This window comes from Periophthalmus magnuspinnatus, chromosome 12 (genome assembly GCF_009829125.3).
Source record: "Periophthalmus magnuspinnatus isolate fPerMag1 chromosome 12, fPerMag1.2.pri, whole genome shotgun sequence".
NCBI lineage: Eukaryota > Metazoa > Chordata > Actinopteri > Gobiiformes > Gobiidae > Periophthalmus > Periophthalmus magnuspinnatus.
In genome coordinates this window covers 6,473,521-6,493,378 of record NC_047137.1, presented here as the reverse complement: position 1 = coordinate 6,493,378, position 19,858 = coordinate 6,473,521, and the positions used below count along the sequence as shown (strand labels likewise).

The window sequence follows — 19,858 nt, the reverse complement described above, 5'->3', positions numbered from 1 at the left end:
TAGAAAAAGAAACAAGAAAAACAGTGACTGAAAGTTCCTCCCCAGATTTCAGTTTCTGTACAACTGTGGTTGGCCTGAGTTTGAGGAAGTGGGTGTGTGTTGACTGGATTAGACAAACCCTGTCACAGGCTCAGTTGCTTTCAAGCTCCAAAGTGACAGAGCTGTTTCCTCCTTCAAAAGTGAGTCCCACAGTGAGTTTACCAGTCCTCCTTCTCCAGGTGCCAGCATGCCTCTCCCGGCTGTGGCCCGTTCTCTCCGGGCTGGGCTGTATCACGTGTGGCCGGTGGTTGTGCTGGAGGAGCTGGGCAGCAGTTTGTTTGACACCGCTCTCCAGATGGTGGTTTTGGACCGGTCTGCCAACGCCACCGACCCGGACACCCACAGCTCCAGCTACAGCCAGCAGATCGCCATGACCAACTTTTACATGATCTACAACCTCATCACCAAATTCACTCCCATCATCCCCGCGGTGCTCCTGGCGCGCATGGGGGACCGGGGATGGAGACGGCTGCCCGTGATAGTGCCTCTGGTCGGATACCTTGTCTCCAGACTGGCCCTGCTGTTTGTGGTCATCTCTGATTCACCTATCCAGCTCATGTACGGGGCCGGGGCGCTCTTCGGTCTCTCAGGGGGGTACGCTGCGTATTGGCCAGGCGTCATGACACTGGCGGCACTGGCCTCCACTGCGTCCGACAGGTCTAAAGTAAGATCTTAAGTACTAAAGCCTGCACAGGGGTAGCAGTAAAACATTATGCATTGAAATGATTGGGGCTGAGTCTCGTTCACCTGCTTTTGTTCAGGCCCTGATGCGAGTGGAGCTGCTGTATGGGATAGCAGGTCTGGTGGGTAGTCTGGTTTCAGGACACCTCTTTCAGCTGTACACCTCCAGTATGAGACATGGGATCATCCTGTTAATTATCAGCACCATTTTGGCTGTGCTCTGCCTCCTAGACGCTGTGCTGCTGCTACAGGTTTGTGCACCACATGTTCGTACATAGGGGTTGATCCTGTGGGCTTAGGGTTTCTTGGATCACTTCATACTTACCCTAAATTGGAAATAGGAGACAAACCCAAAACACTCAATCACAACAGCCTGTATCTCTCAAAAGTAAACTGCACAGGATCATGATTCAGTTCCTACTACTTGCTGCTTATAACTGACCATCTTGAGAATGAGCAGATTGAGCAGATTTGGGCCTGGTGAGTAGGCGGATGGGAGACCTCTCTGAACAGGTAATTCAATAGGGAGACAGTGGCTCAGATGGTTGAGCGTACAACACCCCCCTTCTAAAGATTGGCAGATCTCTTAACCCATCTGTGCATTATATCATTGGGTTTTTACTTGTGTCCCATGTGCACATCCTGGTGTGTAAATGTCTAAGTTGTTCCTTCACTCAATCAGAGAATTGGATACATCAGGTTTGATTACTATTTCTGCAGGTGACAGATGTCTCCAACAGAGAGGAAGAAGCGGAAAGCTACGGCCTCATCCCTCCAACACCTCACCATGATGCTCCTATTCAGAGAAACGTACCTAATATTGCTCTTCTGTTCACTGCCGCCATATTGTATAGCTCTGCAGTGGGCGGGGCCATAAACATACTCGGGGCCTTTGTGCTGAAAGAGCCACTGAGTTGGGATGCCACGCAGGTAACATTTTTTGCCCCCTCATTCTATAGATTTACTCAATATTTTGGGAAGATTTTATTTTGGTGTTTTTTTCTCCCCCTACAGGTGGGGTATGGGAATGCAGCAGGCTGTATGATTTTCATTACCAGTTATGTGGGGCTATTAGTGTTGCGTCGGTACTTCAGTGAGACCAGTATCATTATGATTGGCATGCTGTCGTTTACCTCGGGGATTTACTTCATGTCCTTTGTCACAGCTACGTACATGTTTTATCTGGGTAAGTATTAAAGTGTTCGTTCTCATAACATTCAAGGAAATATTTTTGGTGCTCTACAAAAACAAACATAGAAACAACAAGACAAGTTATCTGTCATGACATGAAGACACACCGAAACTAAACTGAACTTCCCAAAATCATAGCATCAAGTTGTTAATAGGAGTGAACAAAATATCAAACAAATCTTGATACTGTTTTAAGTAAATTTAACCACAAATGTGTAGAGAAGTAGTTTTATATGATCGTTTGGAAGATTACACTGATACTCATTATTCTAGTTTGGCATATCTCCAAAACTACAATTGCTATATGAGTTTCAAGATATATCCCAGCTCTAGTTGTTAATATTGAACAAGGCACTGGCAGCATGTACAAAATAATAAGTAATGTATTCTTTTCTCCTCAGCTCGATCACTGAACCTGCTGGCTCTCATCCCTATGCCCACAATAAGATCTCTGCTTTCGCAACAAGTCCCCAAATCCTCATGTGGTGAGTAATGGACATTATTGTTCATTTGACAGTGGTGAGCTTAAAAGTTATATATCTGGCCAGATCGTGCTCCAGTTCCTTAGCATGATAACCCAAGAATTAAGATATCTTCTTGCATTCATTTTATATCTACGTTATAACTATTTACAAAGAATATGGAGTTTTGAGATAAAACCAAACTCCAAATGGCTCATATGTTTAAACTACTCATTGCTGTTTGGCTGATGAACATCTAGTAAATCTGCTTATGAAGTTAAGGGTGCGTTCACATAATCACTACATTAGAATTCACACTGACCAAAAAAGGATAAATGCAAAAGCACCGTAAGTCAGTGTGATATAGAAATGATCATTTACAGTTCTTTAATGTGAATGGTTGGAACCGGATTTCTTTTTTTTTTTTTTAAGAATCAAGCCTTTTTCTTTCTCATTTTTATGCATTTAATACTGATTACTGATGAACCAACATAAGAATCAACACAAAAGCAGAGTAGGCAACACGAGTGAGAGCTTTGGCATCATGATAAGAGTTGTTTTTTAATTTTTATTATTATTATTATTACTACTATTATTACTATTGTAGTGCAGCATTTTATTTGGACGATACATAATTTCAATGGGCAAACACTCCCACTCTCAGTTTGAACCATATTAAACCAATCTTAGCCTCTCTGTGATTAGTTTGTTGTTAAAATGAGTTCTCACATTGTTTTTTGTATATAAATAAATCGTAAAAGAGCCAGTATTTTGAAAGGCTCTTTGAAATGAATGCATCCAAAAGATTTAGACCCCAGGGAGTCTAAAGTCCCATCACCAGTTTATAATAATGCAGTCCGTCACTTGTCCTGCTGTTTGGTCTGTGGCCTCTGAGTTATCGTTAACAGGAGTGGCACATGCTCTCACTGTGTGTCTTATCTTGTCGAGCTGGTTTTTGCCTGTGCTTCTTGTAAATGGCTGTTTATTGTAACTAGAGGAACTGGGTTGTTGATTAATATTAAACAGAGGTTTAACTTTTCTCTTGGATTGACATGTGACATTGATTTCAAAGAGTCTGTACCTTATTCTAGTTAAGACAAATATACAAATATACGAGGGAACCACATTTTGACATGGCAGAAAGCTCCAACAAAACAACTGCATAATACTCCTTAGTTACAGTAGGCTTAGAATGTAGAACTATATGCAAACAACCACATGCCACTATCCCAGTTGTTGTTTCTGTGTCATGATGCAATAATAATAAAGACTAAGTGGGCAAGGCTAACTGTTTAAATTAACACATGTTCCCGTGACCCATGGTTCAAAATGAGGTACAGACCCTTTAACCCCTGTTGTTGTGTCCCCTGGTGTTGTGCACAGGTATGACTCTGACCTTGCTGCAGCTGCTTTTGAAGCTTGGGGCAGCGGCCTACATCCCTGTCTCCACCAAGCTCTACCAGAGCACACTGGACTGGTTCCCGGGTTTTGTGTTCACATTGTCAAGTGCCTGCTCTGTGCTGGCAATGATACCCATCAGGTGCGACACAACAAATGATACTATAATGATGTCAATGAAATAGCAGTGGGTTTGGGTTAGAAAAATGTGTAGTTGTTGGTTTAAAATACAATGTAATAGAACTTCAAATAATAGTTAAGATTAAATTATGTATTGGCACATAAATAAACACCTTAAATTCCCATCATTACATTCCCCAACTCGCACCGAGGTGTAAATTCATGTTACAATCCCAAATTTGCATAAAGATACATTTTGAAATGTATTAAAATTATGTTAGTCTTCTAACCATTCTAACTTTGCCTTTACTGTTAAAGTGTTCAAAGATCAATCCTTCCAGGTAAAAATAATTAGCATGACTTACTTCTGTTTTTAATTATCTATTTCTTTTTTCAGTATCGTGGGATGCAGAATCCAAAAGTTACAGTATGAAACTATACAGGCAGACTGAGGCTGTCGAACACTGCCCAGAATAGCAACCCACCAAATGAAACACAAACACAGAAGTGGCTGGAGGACCCACTGCTCACACACAGTGAAAGTTACACAGACTCTTAGTGCTCTGTGAAGGTACTTATGTTGCCTACACTGAAATGTGCCAAGAAATGTATCAAGCATATATATACACTACTTCTCCTCACAGTAAGTTTACAAGTGGCAAAGCCTTGCATTAGTTTTTCTTGTATCACTTATGTCACTTTATGCATGATTTATTCATTTTTTGTTTTTTACTTTACCAGGTTTTTGTGCGTTACTTATTGTTTTGTCATTCCAATTGTGTCTAAAGTTATAAGACAAATGTTACATCTAGACAGGTACTTTTCTAATTACTATTACATGAGTCGTTTTCCAAAATACTTTTTTTTATTCGTATTTGGGTAATTTCTTAGACCACTACTTAGTAATATTATTTGAACTTACTATAGTACAATCTTTGGATATTTTACCCATCTCTAGACTGTCACCAGTAGGGAACTTAAACAGCACTACAACCATGTTCCTGTCTTCAGTTTTCATCAGTAGTAACAGAGTAGTAGTAAAATGTAAAAAAAAATTGTATTGTATTCACTGTAAAAACTTGCACATAACAATTTTTAATATCTGTATGGACTGAATATAACTTGATGTATTGGACATGGTGACATTTTATTGCATTTTACTGCTAATGTTAGTGATGAAGTAAGTTAGTCTTATAATGTAATGGTAATTAAATGTGTATTTTTAATGTGTGTTCACATCCTCAGGGACTGCAGATGGAAAGTAGCAGTAGCTAAATCTGGTACAAATCATCTTTTCTTATGTATGATTAATGAATTTGTACATGGTCCCTGACAAATAAAGAAAAGATTAAAATAGAATAGAAGAAAGGAAGAAAAAGTTCTGTAGGTCAGGAGTACAGAGAACTAGAGTTTTCCTTTGTTACTATATATACCGTATTATATTAATCTGGACTTTGTTACTGTTCAATTTGCGCAGTTTCTTAATGGTGCACTATTATAATTTTGTACATGAATAAATGATTTTTACATGTACTCTCTCTCTTATGTTATGCATTTCTCCGCAAACAAAACAAAAGATGAACAGATGAGTATCAAATGCATTCATTGATTTATTATTGGTCCGATATATTTCAAAATCATTTGAGGTAATTGCATCAAAACAATATACAAGCTTATTCATAATTACAACACGATGTTATGAACATCCAAATGTACAGGACAGAAACGTAAACAGTGCACACTGAGAGGAGGCGGAAAGGACATAAGCTTGACTGAGCTCGTTTAGGTCATGTGACTTTGAACTCTGATTGGCTGGGTTTAACCTGTATTAAAAATCCATTAAGAGGAAGACGGAAGGAAACCGGGGACATTTGGCTTAAAAAAGTGTCAACATTAAAAAACTTCCCAGCTCAATACCACTTGAATCTGTTTATCTGTCAGACTCAGACCTGGTTTTTAGAGAAGGTGTCAGCTACATTTAGTGCAACAGGAAATCAGCAGGCACACAGTATCACATGGGCTTTACAATGGCTATGGGTAAGAGTACATAATACAAACTTCAAAAACTATAGTGGAGTTCCTCTCAGCACCTGGAGAGGAAAAGTCAGACTATATTGCGTTTATTTAAATTTGGTTATTCCATATTTACATTACATCATAGTGCAAATCCTTCTTCGCCTTGTGTAAGTATGCCAGATGCTGAGACAAAACCCAACTTTAATTTCTATACAAAAATAAACTGGCTTGTATGGTTATATTATTGAACAAAGAACGTCGTATTGACACTCCACTGGATCAGTATAGTTCAGTGGAAAGACCTTAGTTTTACTTATTATTATTTGTTTATTCACAGTACAACGTATTACAAAAGTAAATAAGAGCCAAGTCAGTTTTAAGTATTTTACAAAAATAATTTCCTTTTCAAATTGATATTGTTTTTATTTCATTGACAACTTAAAATGGTCAATCTGTTATATTTAGGAAAAAGTGACTTTGAAAATTAAATAGTAACTACTAGTAATTCACTCAAATATATTTACTTTAGTTTTGATATATGCACATATTATTTTAAACATTTGAAATTTGGGTTTTGAATAGTTAATGGGTAGTAGTAAATGGTTACTTACGGAAATTAAATGTTCACAGAAAATATTTAGGTTCAACATAAGCAGCTACATCTTTACAAGGGGCTAGAGATTTATTTATGGTAATACAATTATTATTCTAATTATTAAACTGATTTAAATTAGCTCATTTGTGCTCACAGGGATGTACATTTTTTGCCCGGCTTTTGTTGTTTGCCCATAATAAGGCGAAGACAAACATTTTGACACAACTGTAATGCTAAGAGATACATTCTTATGACAACACATTAAAGGTTAAAGGTGCACTACGTAACATTTCTGGTGGTAAACCACCCATTTGTCTCAATGTTACTGCTTTGCTTTGAATGTTCCAAAGAATAGCCTTTAATCTATACTCCACAACTCCATAGTAGGTGACATGACAAGGCGACCTCGCTCACATGTTTTCCAGGTATTTTTGAGTTATAAAAACAGCCATAATGAAATACATGCGAGGTAGTTTAAAGAGCCCATATTACACTATTTTCTGATCTGTTATGTTTCCTCATCAAAAACATACCTGGATTTTTTTTTTGTTTCATTGACACATATTTAACACACACCCTGTATATTTAGGTCCTTCTCTCAAACAGAAAACACTCTGTTCCACCATGTGATGTCATGTGATAATACAGCTCCACTGTGTTTTTAAATTCTACACACCTTCACAAGAATCATTTGGATAATTTCATTACCGGAATAGAGGATCTCTTCTGAACAAAAGGTGAAATGTAGCTGTTAACTTGAAAACTACCATTACATGACATCACAAGGTGGAACAGAGCATTTTGTACTTTGTTGTTGTAGACAGTCTAATAATTCTAAATTACTCAAACGTGTGAATGAAACAAAACACAACTCTAGGTATATTTTTGAGGTTTGCAACAACATTCTAACGTGGCTAAAAACTTCCAAGAGTCAGTTTTGTGTAATATAGGACCTTTAATGCCATACTGTGGAACATTCTCCATAGGGTCAAGAATCAGCGGATCCCCACCAGAAAAGTTCCATAGTGTACCTTTAAAAAACATTATTTAACCATTAAGTACACTGCAATTTCTAAGCAGAGCTTTTCGAACCTTTACCAGTTCAATGCGAGTTTTCAATCAGCAATTATGCCTCATGTTACAGGTAAACCATAGATGCAAAATGTTTGAATCATTAGAAAATTATATATATTAAAACACACACATTTTATAGGAGAAAGACACTGACTGAATATAGAATATAAAATCAAATCACAGACTGGCCTATAGATGCTACAACACAGACTTTAGTCTTTAGCAAAGAAGCAATGCTGGTAAACAAATAATTAGCACCACTTGTGCACAAATGACACGCTTGAACCTAGATGAAAATGTAGTAAATGTCTAAAAGCTTGTAAGAATTACTGAAGGCAATTATTAAAATATGGAAAGTGTGTTGTATCAATTCATACATGTGCTTATGGTCCTTCCCTTGTTTTCCCTGTTGTCACATTTTTTTTAGTATGAAACATAAAAATTACCAAAAAAAAAAAAAAAAAGAAGATATTTCAAAAAATACTGTCGCAGATAAGCATTGATATAGTTATTCTGGTTCAAAAACAAGCAGAACGCAGAAATGACCTCATACTGCAAACAGAGATGTTGAAACTAAGATTACACATTATCAAAGGGGTCTTCTGTTTTAAGGCAACATAGTGTAAGCAAGGGGGAATTCGCCAGTGATACTTCCTGAATGAATTTTCAGTTGAGTTTGTAACAGGAGAGATTGGGTCATACTGAAGAGGCATTGTTCATACGTGTTAGAATTTAGGGATGTAAAACTTCCTTGGTACACTTACTTCTCTAACTGGTTGCTTATGTTGGCAAATCCCTTTTAATAGTGAAGAAACGAATAAAATGTATTGTTTGTGTGTGCTTTGAACTCTTGGTGAATCTAAAACACATATTCGATTTTTAATATGTTTAAATTTACCATAAGTAGTCCGGCCAGCCAGACCTTTATTAATTTGCATTCACTCTTTTAACCTGCTTTGGGTGATGTGAAATTTTTCGTGTTATATGAATGTACTATTGGAACTATTCCAACTAGTTTCATATGTCTATCCAATTGCAGTCAGTTTAGTCAACAGTACATTCTTTCAGTCCTTTTTGAAATAGGGCTATTTGAACTAGACAAGGAGGACAAGAGAGTTAGGGACGTAATAAAAAAAAAAGTCTGTATAAACCTGTAAGATGTACAAGATTGAAAAAGCATAACAGACCCTTTAAAGTGGCATCTCCCAAATAAATGGATCAGAATATAAAAATTAAAAAAGACTAAAAACAAAACAGAAATCAGGCCACCTTACATATGAAATCAAGTACCATGATGAACATCTAAAATAATTAAAGGCCTCATAGTGCGCCATTTTCTGATCTATGTTATAATGTTGTTGTCTCATCAAAAATATGCCTGGAGCTGTGTTTTGTCTCATTCACACATGTTTAACTCACATATCCCACATATTTAGGCTGAGTTCTTCTCTCAAACAAAAAAACACTCAGTTCCACCTTGTGATGTCATGATAATACATGACATGCTCCACTGTGTTTTTGAACTCCACACACCTTCACTACACATTTGGTTCATTTCACCCCTGGAATAGCCAATCTCTACTGAACAAAAGGTAAAAAGTAGCCGTTAACTTGAAAACTATCGCTTCATGATATCACAAAGTGGAAAAGAGCATTTTGGGCTTACAGACAGATTTATAATAAAGGGTTACTTAAATATGTGTGAATGAAACATTCCAGGTGTGTTTTAGATGATTCAACAGCATTCGAATTTTGTGAAATATAGGACCTTTAAGTGAGAATTTGGTAATTCAAACTCTAATTCAAGTAATTAAGAGATGAGATCTGAAAAAAGAAAGTTTATTAATTTGTAATGCTTCTCTTTTAATAATGAGAATATAGAAAGAGCAGATCCAACATGGCGTCCGCGTCTCTGAAAGCCCTGTAAATGACAAGTGGTGTTGGCAACCGTAAAATCACACATTTAGAATAATTGTAAGAAAACATGTCTGTACATAGTAGGTGTGTTCATTGTCCCTGCTGTTTGTGAACTTGTCTGTTACCTGCTTCACTGTCTAGTGGTGTCCCTTTATTAGACACAAAGACAGGGGTTCAAGACGTCACTCGATGGGTCCTTTTCCTTGGCATGAGACAGAGTAATGCACAGGGAGGAGAGACAGAGGGGGTGGTATGCAAAAGTTCAGTTTGTCTCACTGGTTTTGTCCTCAGTCTGTTTGTCCTGGAGAACTGTGATGAGAGACTCCCACGCAGACTGGCACTGCGCACACACAGGACAAGGGCAGGGGAAAAGGAAAAAGTTAACAATTGTGAAGAATTTGAGCAATAATTCCTTTTGCTTTAATCATTTTCACCAGATTTTTTATAACAACCACCAGGCATCGGAATTCATTTTAAATATGTTGTGTTTTTATGTTTTCATTTATTTGTTTCTTTGGTTTAAATTTTTGACACTTCTCTCTCAACTCGGTTTCTGTTCCACAGAAGTACTGTTTAAATTGTAAAGTAATTTTTCAGTAACCCAGAAATCTGTAAAATCCAAAATTATCTGGAATTTGTTGTCCATCAAGATATTTAGTCTTTTTTTTAAGAAAGGTTGTCCATACATTATGACAAAGAAGCATCTTGATTATTTTTTATAGTTTCGTAGAGCCACAATGTAGAACTATACACAGCTGGCTTTTTTCCCTCATTATTTAGAACGGGCTTTATTTAACAATTTGATTTCTTCTTGAATCTAAACTATTTCTAAACAACTGTAAGACATGTAAATTAGTATATTTAAAGGACATAGTCCATACCAGATTACTGGTTAGGATTTTATAAAATGGATGCCTTTTTCGCTACCAGCCACATACTAGGACTAGAGAGGGTGAAGTGAATTCCTGAAAGATTCAACAACTATGCAAGATTTGAACAGCCAATACAAGTTGTGTACAGTGGTCCCTCGTTTATCTCAGGGGTTACGTTCTAAAAATAACATGCAAAAAAGCGAAATCCACAAAGTAGTCAGCTTTATTTTTTACAGATTTTATATATCTTAAGGCTGTAAAACCCCTCACCTCACACTTTATACACTTTTCAATAACATTTTCTCACATTTTGCTCTTGTTTAAACACTCTCAAAGCTCAAACCTTCGTAGGCGCCTTTGTCGGTGCAGAACGTGTTATCAACATTGTGGGTTTTGTTAGGGAGAAAACTTGCAAACATACAGCACTTCAGAGTCACATTGCTAACGATTGAGTATTTATGTAAATTTGGCAAGCTGAACGCTTCTGTATTGTACAGGAGACACGGCACGGAAGAGACTGATTAACAGTGGTCCACAGTCCCTAAGCCAATCAGGATGCAGAACACAATGTGCGTTCATACGCTGTAAAAAAAAAAAAAGCTTGCAAAACTGTACTAAAAAAATCTGCAACAGCAAGGCCACAAAAGGTGAACTGCGTTATAGAGGGTGACAACTGTATTGTAAATCTTTGTTATCAAATGAATGTATGCTATGTTCCAGTTGTTCTATTAACTCACTGTATATGCCATAGGTTTATGTCACACGGTCAACAACACAACACAAACAATGGGTTAAAATCAGAACATTACTCATTTTTACTGAAACTAGACCATTCTGATTGGTAAATTGGAATATGCAGTTTACCTTCTCGTAGTAGCTGATGTTTTTGTCGGCCATGCCTGTAAGGAGCTGTTTAAAGTCCTGTCTCTTGTTCCTCTGCCAGCGTTCCCAGTCTGCCTTCAGGTCTGCATTAAAACACTCCACTTTGTCCTGGCATTTCTCCACCTCGGCTGGAACCTATAGCACAAAATAACAGGAAAAACTACCGCTACTGGACTCTCCAACTCTACAGCCTATACGTGGCATAGGAGCTAAGACGTCCTGGGGTTTGGGGAAAAGAGAGTGCTGACTGAATTTTTGGAGACACATAAGTGGTAGAAGACCCATCAAAAAAGTTACATGACTATATATGAGACTATATGATGTTCTGTTTATGGAAGACAATAGGGGAACCCATTAGTAATTACATTACACTTACAGGCGTTCTATCCTCTTGTCTCCGTAAAATAGCTGCCTCAAGTCGACCTTCGTACTCTGCTTGGCACTGGTCTCTTTTCCTTAGAACATTCTGTAAATAATAGATAATCAGATCAAATGTATTACATAGTTACAATCCGTAGGTGATGTTTAACAGTGATTCAGACCTTAAACTTCCTCTTCCTGAGGTCAAAACCAAGTCACAAGGAGGTTTTCTGCCAAGTCATGATCTTGCCAAATATGTCTTGTTCAATATTAGCCTGTCCGTTTTGCTCTCTGATTATGATATACTAACTAGAACATATCAGCAACAGTGTTTCCTGGAGGTTTTGTTGTGATTGTCATGAATGAAATAAATTTTATTGTAATAATTTTATCTCATACAATTTAGGGTTGTCAAAAGTATCAAAAATCAGATATTAATCAATACTAGTTTTAGTAAACTAGTATACGGCCAGTACATCATTATGATCTCAAAGAGAAAACAGAGCTTCAATCCAACTTAAAGTCTTGGAATGTTGGCTTGGAATGTTTCAAAGTATGAAATTAGACTGGCATATCACCATGGAGACAAGCAGGTGATGCCACAAGTCCACTTTACAGATCACATCTGAAGTACGCCCACAATAGGAATATAAGCATTTTTAACGGTTAAAATGTGTGATGGTTTAATGCTATACTGTGAAACATTTCAGAGAAAGGAATAACAGAGACAATCAGAAAGGTAAAATTGATGACTGTAAACCTGACCCGTTGTGACTGAAATTTGCTTTGGTGTATGACCACAAAAAAAGTATAACTATATAACTAATCAATATCTCACCTTCATGGATTCTATGTAGAGGACGTATTCTCTGAGAACAGGGAGGAAGTCCTGGCTCATATTTTCACTAAGGTCCTCCATGGCTCTGCAGCATGTAGACACACTCCCTGCCACTCCCTCCAGAGGGCGCTGCAGCTCCTCCTCCAATGCTGCCCAGCTGCTGTATACTGAACCATACTCCCGGAGCTCTGTTAGGTACTCTGAGGAAGAAAAAAAACACTGAAATAAATTCCATGGATACCAGATTTCTGAAATGTTGGGAAAGAAACTGTATTGTTTTGACGAGACAAATATAAAATTTCAACAAAGCAATAGAAAATATGGTGAATTTATTACACTGTTCTTGCAAGCATCCTGAAGATGTGAGACAGGCCTCAACTTTGACAATGTTCAGGCTCAAAACAGTTCTGTTTAGCTGTGCATATGACTGAAAGCTTTTTATTCTGCACTCTTTTCCTTTAATGGTAATTTTATCATGATTATTTGTGATTATTTATGTTTTGATTTGTGTGATTTTAATGTTTTTCTTATTCTGTAAAGCACTTTGAATTACCTTGTGTACAAATTGTGCTATACATATAAACTTGCCTTGCCATTGTCCATTGTGCAAAACTACACTGATTAAGTATATTTAATTGTTAATTAAAGCTGGAAGATTAAATTGCAATCAAAACAAAATCACAATTTGAATGTACTCAAATTAGAAAGGCTGCAATATTTGAAGCACCATAATTTTGTCCACAAATAACAAAATATCATGTCTTATTCAGTGTAAAAATATACTAACCCTGTAGTTTAGATCTGCGATTCTTGTATTAGTTTTGTCTGTTTATATTTCAGTCTTTTTGTTAATTATTCTGGACGTGTTTAAAATGTAAACTTTGAATAGAATCCTTTTATTACAAAATAAAGCGCAAATCTAATCGCAATGCTTGTTAAAACATAAAAAATTTATGACCACTGATATGAAAAAAGCACAGGAATATAAAACAAATAAAAATAGATATTCATAATAATTGCCAAAGGAGCCATTGGTTTTTATTTGGCTTTACGAAATATTATTTATTTGCATGTTTTTTCAAAGAACATGCACAGCTGTCATCCTCTCTTCCCACTTTGGACCAAACCAATGTAAACTGCTGGACAGGTGGTGATAGCCAGCGTTTCACAGGGACGGATGAGTGGATATTTACACTGTAATTTATCACACCAAGAAGTAGGGCAAAAGCGAAAAGGTGGCAGTGCACCATCAATGTCCTTTCTATGTCTAAAGTAAACACTAAAGCAAAGCTAAAATTAAGTACAACTGGTACTCATTGATTTGACCAAACTAAATGATTACTTTTCCTACTATTGAATAAGAGCTCTGCGTATAAGCCCACATTAGTGTATGTTTCAAATGTATTCTCATTTTACAGGCAGATTTATCAATACTTGTGAAGTTAATGGAGTAAACATATGCTAAATATTTTTTTCAATCAAATAAGAAAACATAGAAGACAAACTATTGGCCCAGCGATTTGGGTATGTGGCTTCTATTTTATATAAATTTCCTGTATGAACAGACATACATAGCATCGTAAAAATAGGAAAGTTTTATACAGCACTATATGGCACTCAATTTACTTGACATCAAGGAAGTACTCACTTGTAAACACTATGTACAGACCGAGACATCAAGTGTCTTTTCCAAGGATACAATGGCAGTACCCATCGCCAGTAGCAGGAATGCAGTGCGGAATTCTGGGTATTCCGGGTACAAACTGTCTTGATGGGCCTTTAAAAAATATTTTCTATATGGGCCCCTTCATTCACTGGGTCCAGGGTAAACAAGTACACATTACCCTCCCAGTCTGAATATGAAGCGCCAACTAAATAGTAGCAGCTCATGGTACCTGACTGCTCCTTTAATATCCTCTGTGCGATGCGGTCCATAGTTCCCAGTTTCCCACTGAAGGTGTCCAGGTACTCCACCATGGCCGTGTACTCTGCCGGGCGTGCCCTCAGCTTGTACCCGCTGGCCACATACTTCACCGACTCACCTACTTTGGTCAACAGAGCCAGACCCTGACGCTTGTTCAAGTCCTGCAGGTGGAAACATAATTCTTGTTATAGGATTTGATTGTTTACAGCACTCCTATATGCAAAAAAAAAAAATGCTGACATGTCCATAAAATGTGAATATGTTATATCCATTATATGTTAAGCTATAGGCTGATCATCTCATTTTGTACCGAAAGATATATTGAAAATAAAGACCTATATTTAACTTGTCTCACGAACTTTTAGGCTGTTTTTTAGACCATTAAGCTTGATATGAGACAAATGACATCATTCCAAATTACAGGTCAGAGTCCCTGTTCACTGTAAGAATGCATAATTTAAGGTATTTTTAAGCAATAAAAACACATCTATTGCCATTTTACCAAGCATGCAGCGGATCCCCCACCAGAAAAGTTGCATACTGTATCTTTAAAATTGCATAAAATATAATATTAGGTAAAACTTAAAATGTCTTATTACAATTTTTTATAGACCACAAATTTGACAATGAATATTACGGCACAATAGCTCATCTATTTAAAAGATATTTTACAAATGTTTATTTACAAAACCCTATCCCTAACCTTTGCAGTGAGGAAAGCATTAAAATGTGGGTTGAATGAGAGGACAGGATGGTCAGCCACTCTCTTGAGGAACTTGTCCAGAGCTTTCATTCTGGTCTCCACAAATTCTTCCGAGAAGCGGTCCACCACACCCTTCATGACAAACTTCTCTGGCAGCGGCTGGATGGGCAGGCAAAAAAACAGACGAGCAGACAGTTTAAATGAAGCATATAGAGACAGAAGTGGACGGATACGTGGTTGTGTGACCTACAGGGACCAAGTGCGTGGGTTGGCTGTCGTCCAGCTTGATTCGAAGCCAGTCGAAGTCCTGGTAGCGCCGCCTCACACTGTACTCTGGCAGGTCAAACTCTATCCTCGTCGTCTGTAGAAATCACAAACAATGAATGAGATTTCAGATTTTTCTACTGCTTTCATAATGCAGTGTATGTAGTACAGTGATCAGTCATTTACATTCAAGTGAAGTAATGTAATGATTCAAACATGATACATATATATATATATATATATATATATATATATATATATATATATAAATAAATAAACAAACTGATATAATGCTACCAGTAAAAAATAATAACCTAGATTTGACAGCCCAGGACAAGAATGTCAAAAATAATTATTTCTTATGTTAAATTTCTATTTGATCACATCTTTTCTAAAAAAGTATTACTTTTAATGACAGATAGACTCTCTATGTAAACTTCAGCAGCTTCAGCAACAAAGGAATGGTTCCTCCTGTGCAAACAATGTACAAAAATCTAGAGATGGACCCATATGTTTTTGTCAAAACAGATTGTTTAGAATACAGAACAATCGATCAATGAGCTCTGCTGATATTTTTGGGCCGATACAAGGGCAGATTCAGATTCAGGACTGGCAGTAGACCTGCCAATTAGAAAGACCCAAGCTGAACATTGACAATTTCAAAAGATTATATCACAATTTCACTAAAATTCAAACATCTATTTAAAATATCCCTTTTTTGTCACTCTGCAGTGTCAGCTAAAGAATATTATTAACCTTCACACTTTGCTTGATTACCTCTATCTGAATCATATCTGAATCATACTGATGTTTTAACAATAAAAAGCATTCATTCTGCCTTACAAACAGAATGAATGCTTTGTTCACCGGAGCATAACCACAAAGACAGCATGTATGTATAGAGGAGTGCATTAGGCCCCAGACATGAGTCATTCCTGGGTCATAAAGAATTACATGTGTATTAACCATGAAATGCAGATGATGGAGCAGGTTTTCTTTACTGGACCCTACACACATTCAATTAACCCTGGAGTTTAGTGAGGGCCTGTGATATTTGTCTAAGGCCTCAGAGTCTTTCAGCACACAGCAACTGTCACCATGACGCCGCACGACTGCTCCTGTCTGCAGCCGCTGCCCCACTCTTACAAGGCAAAGTTCACGCAATATTAAGGTTTCAGTCTACTGCAGTTGTAACGACCGTGGAGACTTCATTACACAGGGCATCTTTTTAGTTTTCTAACTTAAAAGGTTCACTATGCAACTTTTGGAGGGGTCACCTTTTACTTGTTACTTGGCTCTGATGTCATCACCTGCTTGAAACATACATTTAATCCCAGACAGACTTATATTTAATTGGATGTATCCAGTTAAAAATGTGGTGATATGTTTAAAAGGATACTGAGGAACATTCAAGGCAAATAACATCTCCGTGGAGACAAGCGGATTTCTACCAGAAAAGTGCCCCTTTAAAGGGAGCATTGAATATGGACTAAATTCTATGTAAATAAATAATACAATTTAATACTGCAATCAATAATTTATTAGTGCTGCTGTGTATGAAGGCAGTGCACAATTTTAGTGCATCATTGTTACACCAAAATTATTTCTAAAATCTAAGACTAAAAGGCAATACTTATGAGTAAGCACATAAAGATAAATAATGCACATTATCTCCGAGACAATACTTTTCTCGCTGTCTATTCAGGTTGCTTTCATGGGTTATTCATTCAATTTCAACACTCAGTTGTAAGGTACTCTGTAGCCACAGCTGCCCTGGTGTATACAGACAAAAGCATGGCTGTCAATCTGTGCCTAAAACTCCAGTCATTATCACTCACCTGGGTGGTGTCTAGGCCAAAAACAGTTTGTACTGCCTGTGTTTGCTGGGATTTAAAGGCTGACCTTTGGGGTCGGTAAACGCTCTAACCACTACTGCATCACTCACAAGCTGTGTGTGTGCGTGTCTGTGTGCGTGTCTGTGTGCGTGTCTGTGTGCGTGTCTGTGTGCGTGTCTGTGTGCGTGTCTGTGTGCGTGTCTGTGTGCGTGTCTGTGTGTGCGTGTCTGTGTGTGCGTGTCTGTGTGTGCGTGTCTGTGTGTGTGTGTCTGTGTGTGTGTGTCTGTGTGTGTGTGTGTCTGTGTGTTGCTCAGCCATGTGTGTTTCATTGTCAGAAAACTAGAAATAAGCTTGTGTGTACATTGTGCACATTTTGGGACACCTGTTATGCCACCATCAAAACAAAACGTTACTTGGAGTCTGATTAGTTGTGTGTACTTTGATAGGACAAAGCACTGCTGCATGATGGTGTGAGCAGACAGTTGCTAACCTTGGTGGAGACTCTGTAGGTGATGTAGGTTTCCATGGTGGACACGTGCTTCTTTGGGTCGTCCACCGTCACAAAAAGGTCCTTGGTTTCTGAGGAGGTGTCCCCGTCCAGCTCATCGTCCAACTGGAGCCGATTGAACAGTGAAGACACGGAGGCGGGGCTTGATGTCTCTACTGGCGTACCATTGGTCAACCCGGCATCCTGTGGACAGAGAGTGACACTATGAAAACAAAAACAGGATAATTACTATATTGTTGCAGTGCTTTTTCAATATAGCCCTTGTTAAGCTGCTATTGACACAATGTGAGAACAATTCTATTCTCAAGGGCCAAATTGAACAGGCAGAAACTGCCAAAAAATGTATGGCATGAGTTCATTATTCTGTTTCACTGATATGACCAGGAAGGTAAAGAGTATGCATAAATCCATCGCACACTTTATTTATTTCTAAAACAGTGATACCACGTTCACCTGAAATACTACATTGAGCAGTATGTACACAAGTCTGACCCTGATGACCTTTTGGCCAGATACATGCTATAAACAAAGGCATGGAAAACTGGAACGGATGTGGAAATTGTGAAAGTAAATAAAAACCTCACTGATGATGGCTCAAGAGGAAATATTTCACAAAAGGTTTTTCGTTCCCAAATTTTACAATGCACATGTACTAATAAGATTACATGCATCTGATAATCTAATTTCATATTTTATAAGGTTCTTGTAAAGTCTTGGGAGTTGACCGATTTCTGTAATTTCCCACTTATTACTGCAACTTACTTGAAGAAACAGTGTGGACAATGTGTTGAACATTAACTAGGGTTAAGAATGGAGTTGATGCACAGTAGAAACACATTTATTTTGTAGGATAGTAGTGGATTATAATGTACTGAATTTGAGGACTAAAGGACAAGTTAACGGGAAAAAGGTTATTTCAACCACAACTTTTCCAGACAAAAAACTGTCAAACGTGCAATATCCTCATTCAAGCTGTGTCAGAAAAAGTGCAGTGTTTGTCTACACAGCTGTGTAGAACAAACAACAATGCAATGGCAGCAAGAGAGCAGCTCTAGTAACTAGTAATCACAGTTTACAAAATTGCATTGCATAGCATCAGCACATCACAACTGGCTAACCACAAAACCCCAGAGTTCAGGCAGGATCTGAGGTCATAAAGTGTGAAGGTAAAGCTTTAACTTATCTGATTTAGTAAGAATATCAACAGACACACGCTATGCAAATGCACCAGAACATTTGCATGAACGAAACGTTCATATACGGACAATCTCTAAATGAGAAGAATGTTTAAAAAAAATTGTATACACAGCCAAACTTTGTTTCATTAAAGTTTCACAAAATAACAATATTATCTCGAAGTTCGACAATTTTGAGCGTGTCTTTTTGGTGGGTAAATCATGTGTACTGTGATGGCTTTGATGGGTCACTCATAATAAGCTACTTGACCATATGAAACCAGTACACACAGAATAATCTAGTTAGTCTAGTCTAGTTGACATTAAATCATAGTTATTTTACAAATAAGCACAAATGCCCTTTTGTGACTGCATTTAAAGGTGTAATCTCCAGCGGTTTAGGGTCACATAGCTCTTAAATGTCAACTCAATGCTTAGATGTTATGCCACAGTGACAGATGGAAACATGTAAATTCATGAGTTTCACTAGTTGTCCGTTTAGAGCCGTTGCTATGCTTCGCTCAACGCTTAGCGCGAAAGTGAGTTTTTTTTTTCTTCTTTTTTTACTTTTTGCGTGACTGTTAGCTCGGGCAGACTAGAGTGTACCTTGTCCCCGCCAGCGTTCACGATGACTTCTGGCCCCGGGGAGAGCGGCTCGTCAGCGGCGGACAGCGGGTGGGTGATCTCCGTGATGGGTTTCTGCCCTGAGCTGGCCAGGCCCTTCGGAGCACCGACACTCATGGTGCGTCTGGCGGGAAGACGAGTGTCGGGAGCAGGGGCGACGACTGTCCGTCTTTCCGCGGCTGAAGAGCTGATCGCGGACAGAAGAAGGCGTTTTCTTGGTTTTCAGGGTTTGGTCTATGGAGATGCTACAGCGCTGTTTCGAACTGTCAGCTGACAAACACAACGCCACTCCGGAAGTTAATCTCAACAAACCGGAAGTAAACATATAGGTCACGTGACAGTGAACGAAGAAGGCGAGATCGTCTATTGAGAAAATGGGCA

General features: G+C 38.0%; 2 protein-coding genes across 2 annotated transcripts; one reads left to right on the top strand and one right to left on the bottom strand.

The window, feature by feature from the left end:
* The first annotated feature begins 179 nt into the window (after positions 1 to 179).
* LOC117379273 (thymic stromal cotransporter homolog) lies at positions 180 to 5,365 on the top strand. Its single transcript, XM_033975956.2, has 7 exons — positions 180 to 703; positions 801 to 971; positions 1,441 to 1,650; positions 1,735 to 1,906; positions 2,313 to 2,396; positions 3,756 to 3,912; positions 4,288 to 5,365. Exons 1-7 carry the CDS (start codon positions 227 to 229, stop codon positions 4,340 to 4,342), a joined length of 1,326 nt encoding a protein of 441 aa, XP_033831847.1. The 5' UTR covers positions 180 to 226; the 3' UTR covers positions 4,343 to 5,365.
* Positions 5,366 to 5,476: 111 nt separating this feature from the next.
* On the bottom strand, positions 5,477 to 19,790 carry snx30 (sorting nexin family member 30). The gene is made up of 9 exons (XM_033975957.2): positions 19,460 to 19,790; positions 17,661 to 17,861; positions 15,322 to 15,432; positions 15,072 to 15,230; positions 14,340 to 14,529; positions 12,445 to 12,644; positions 11,623 to 11,712; positions 11,229 to 11,381; positions 5,477 to 9,832 (listed from the first exon to the last, which is right to left on the bottom strand). The coding sequence occupies exons 1-9, from the start codon at positions 19,592 to 19,594 to the stop codon at positions 9,755 to 9,757; spliced, it is 1,317 nt and encodes a 438-aa protein (XP_033831848.1). The 5' UTR covers positions 19,595 to 19,790; the 3' UTR covers positions 5,477 to 9,754.
* Positions 19,791 to 19,858: the final 68 nt, after the last annotated feature.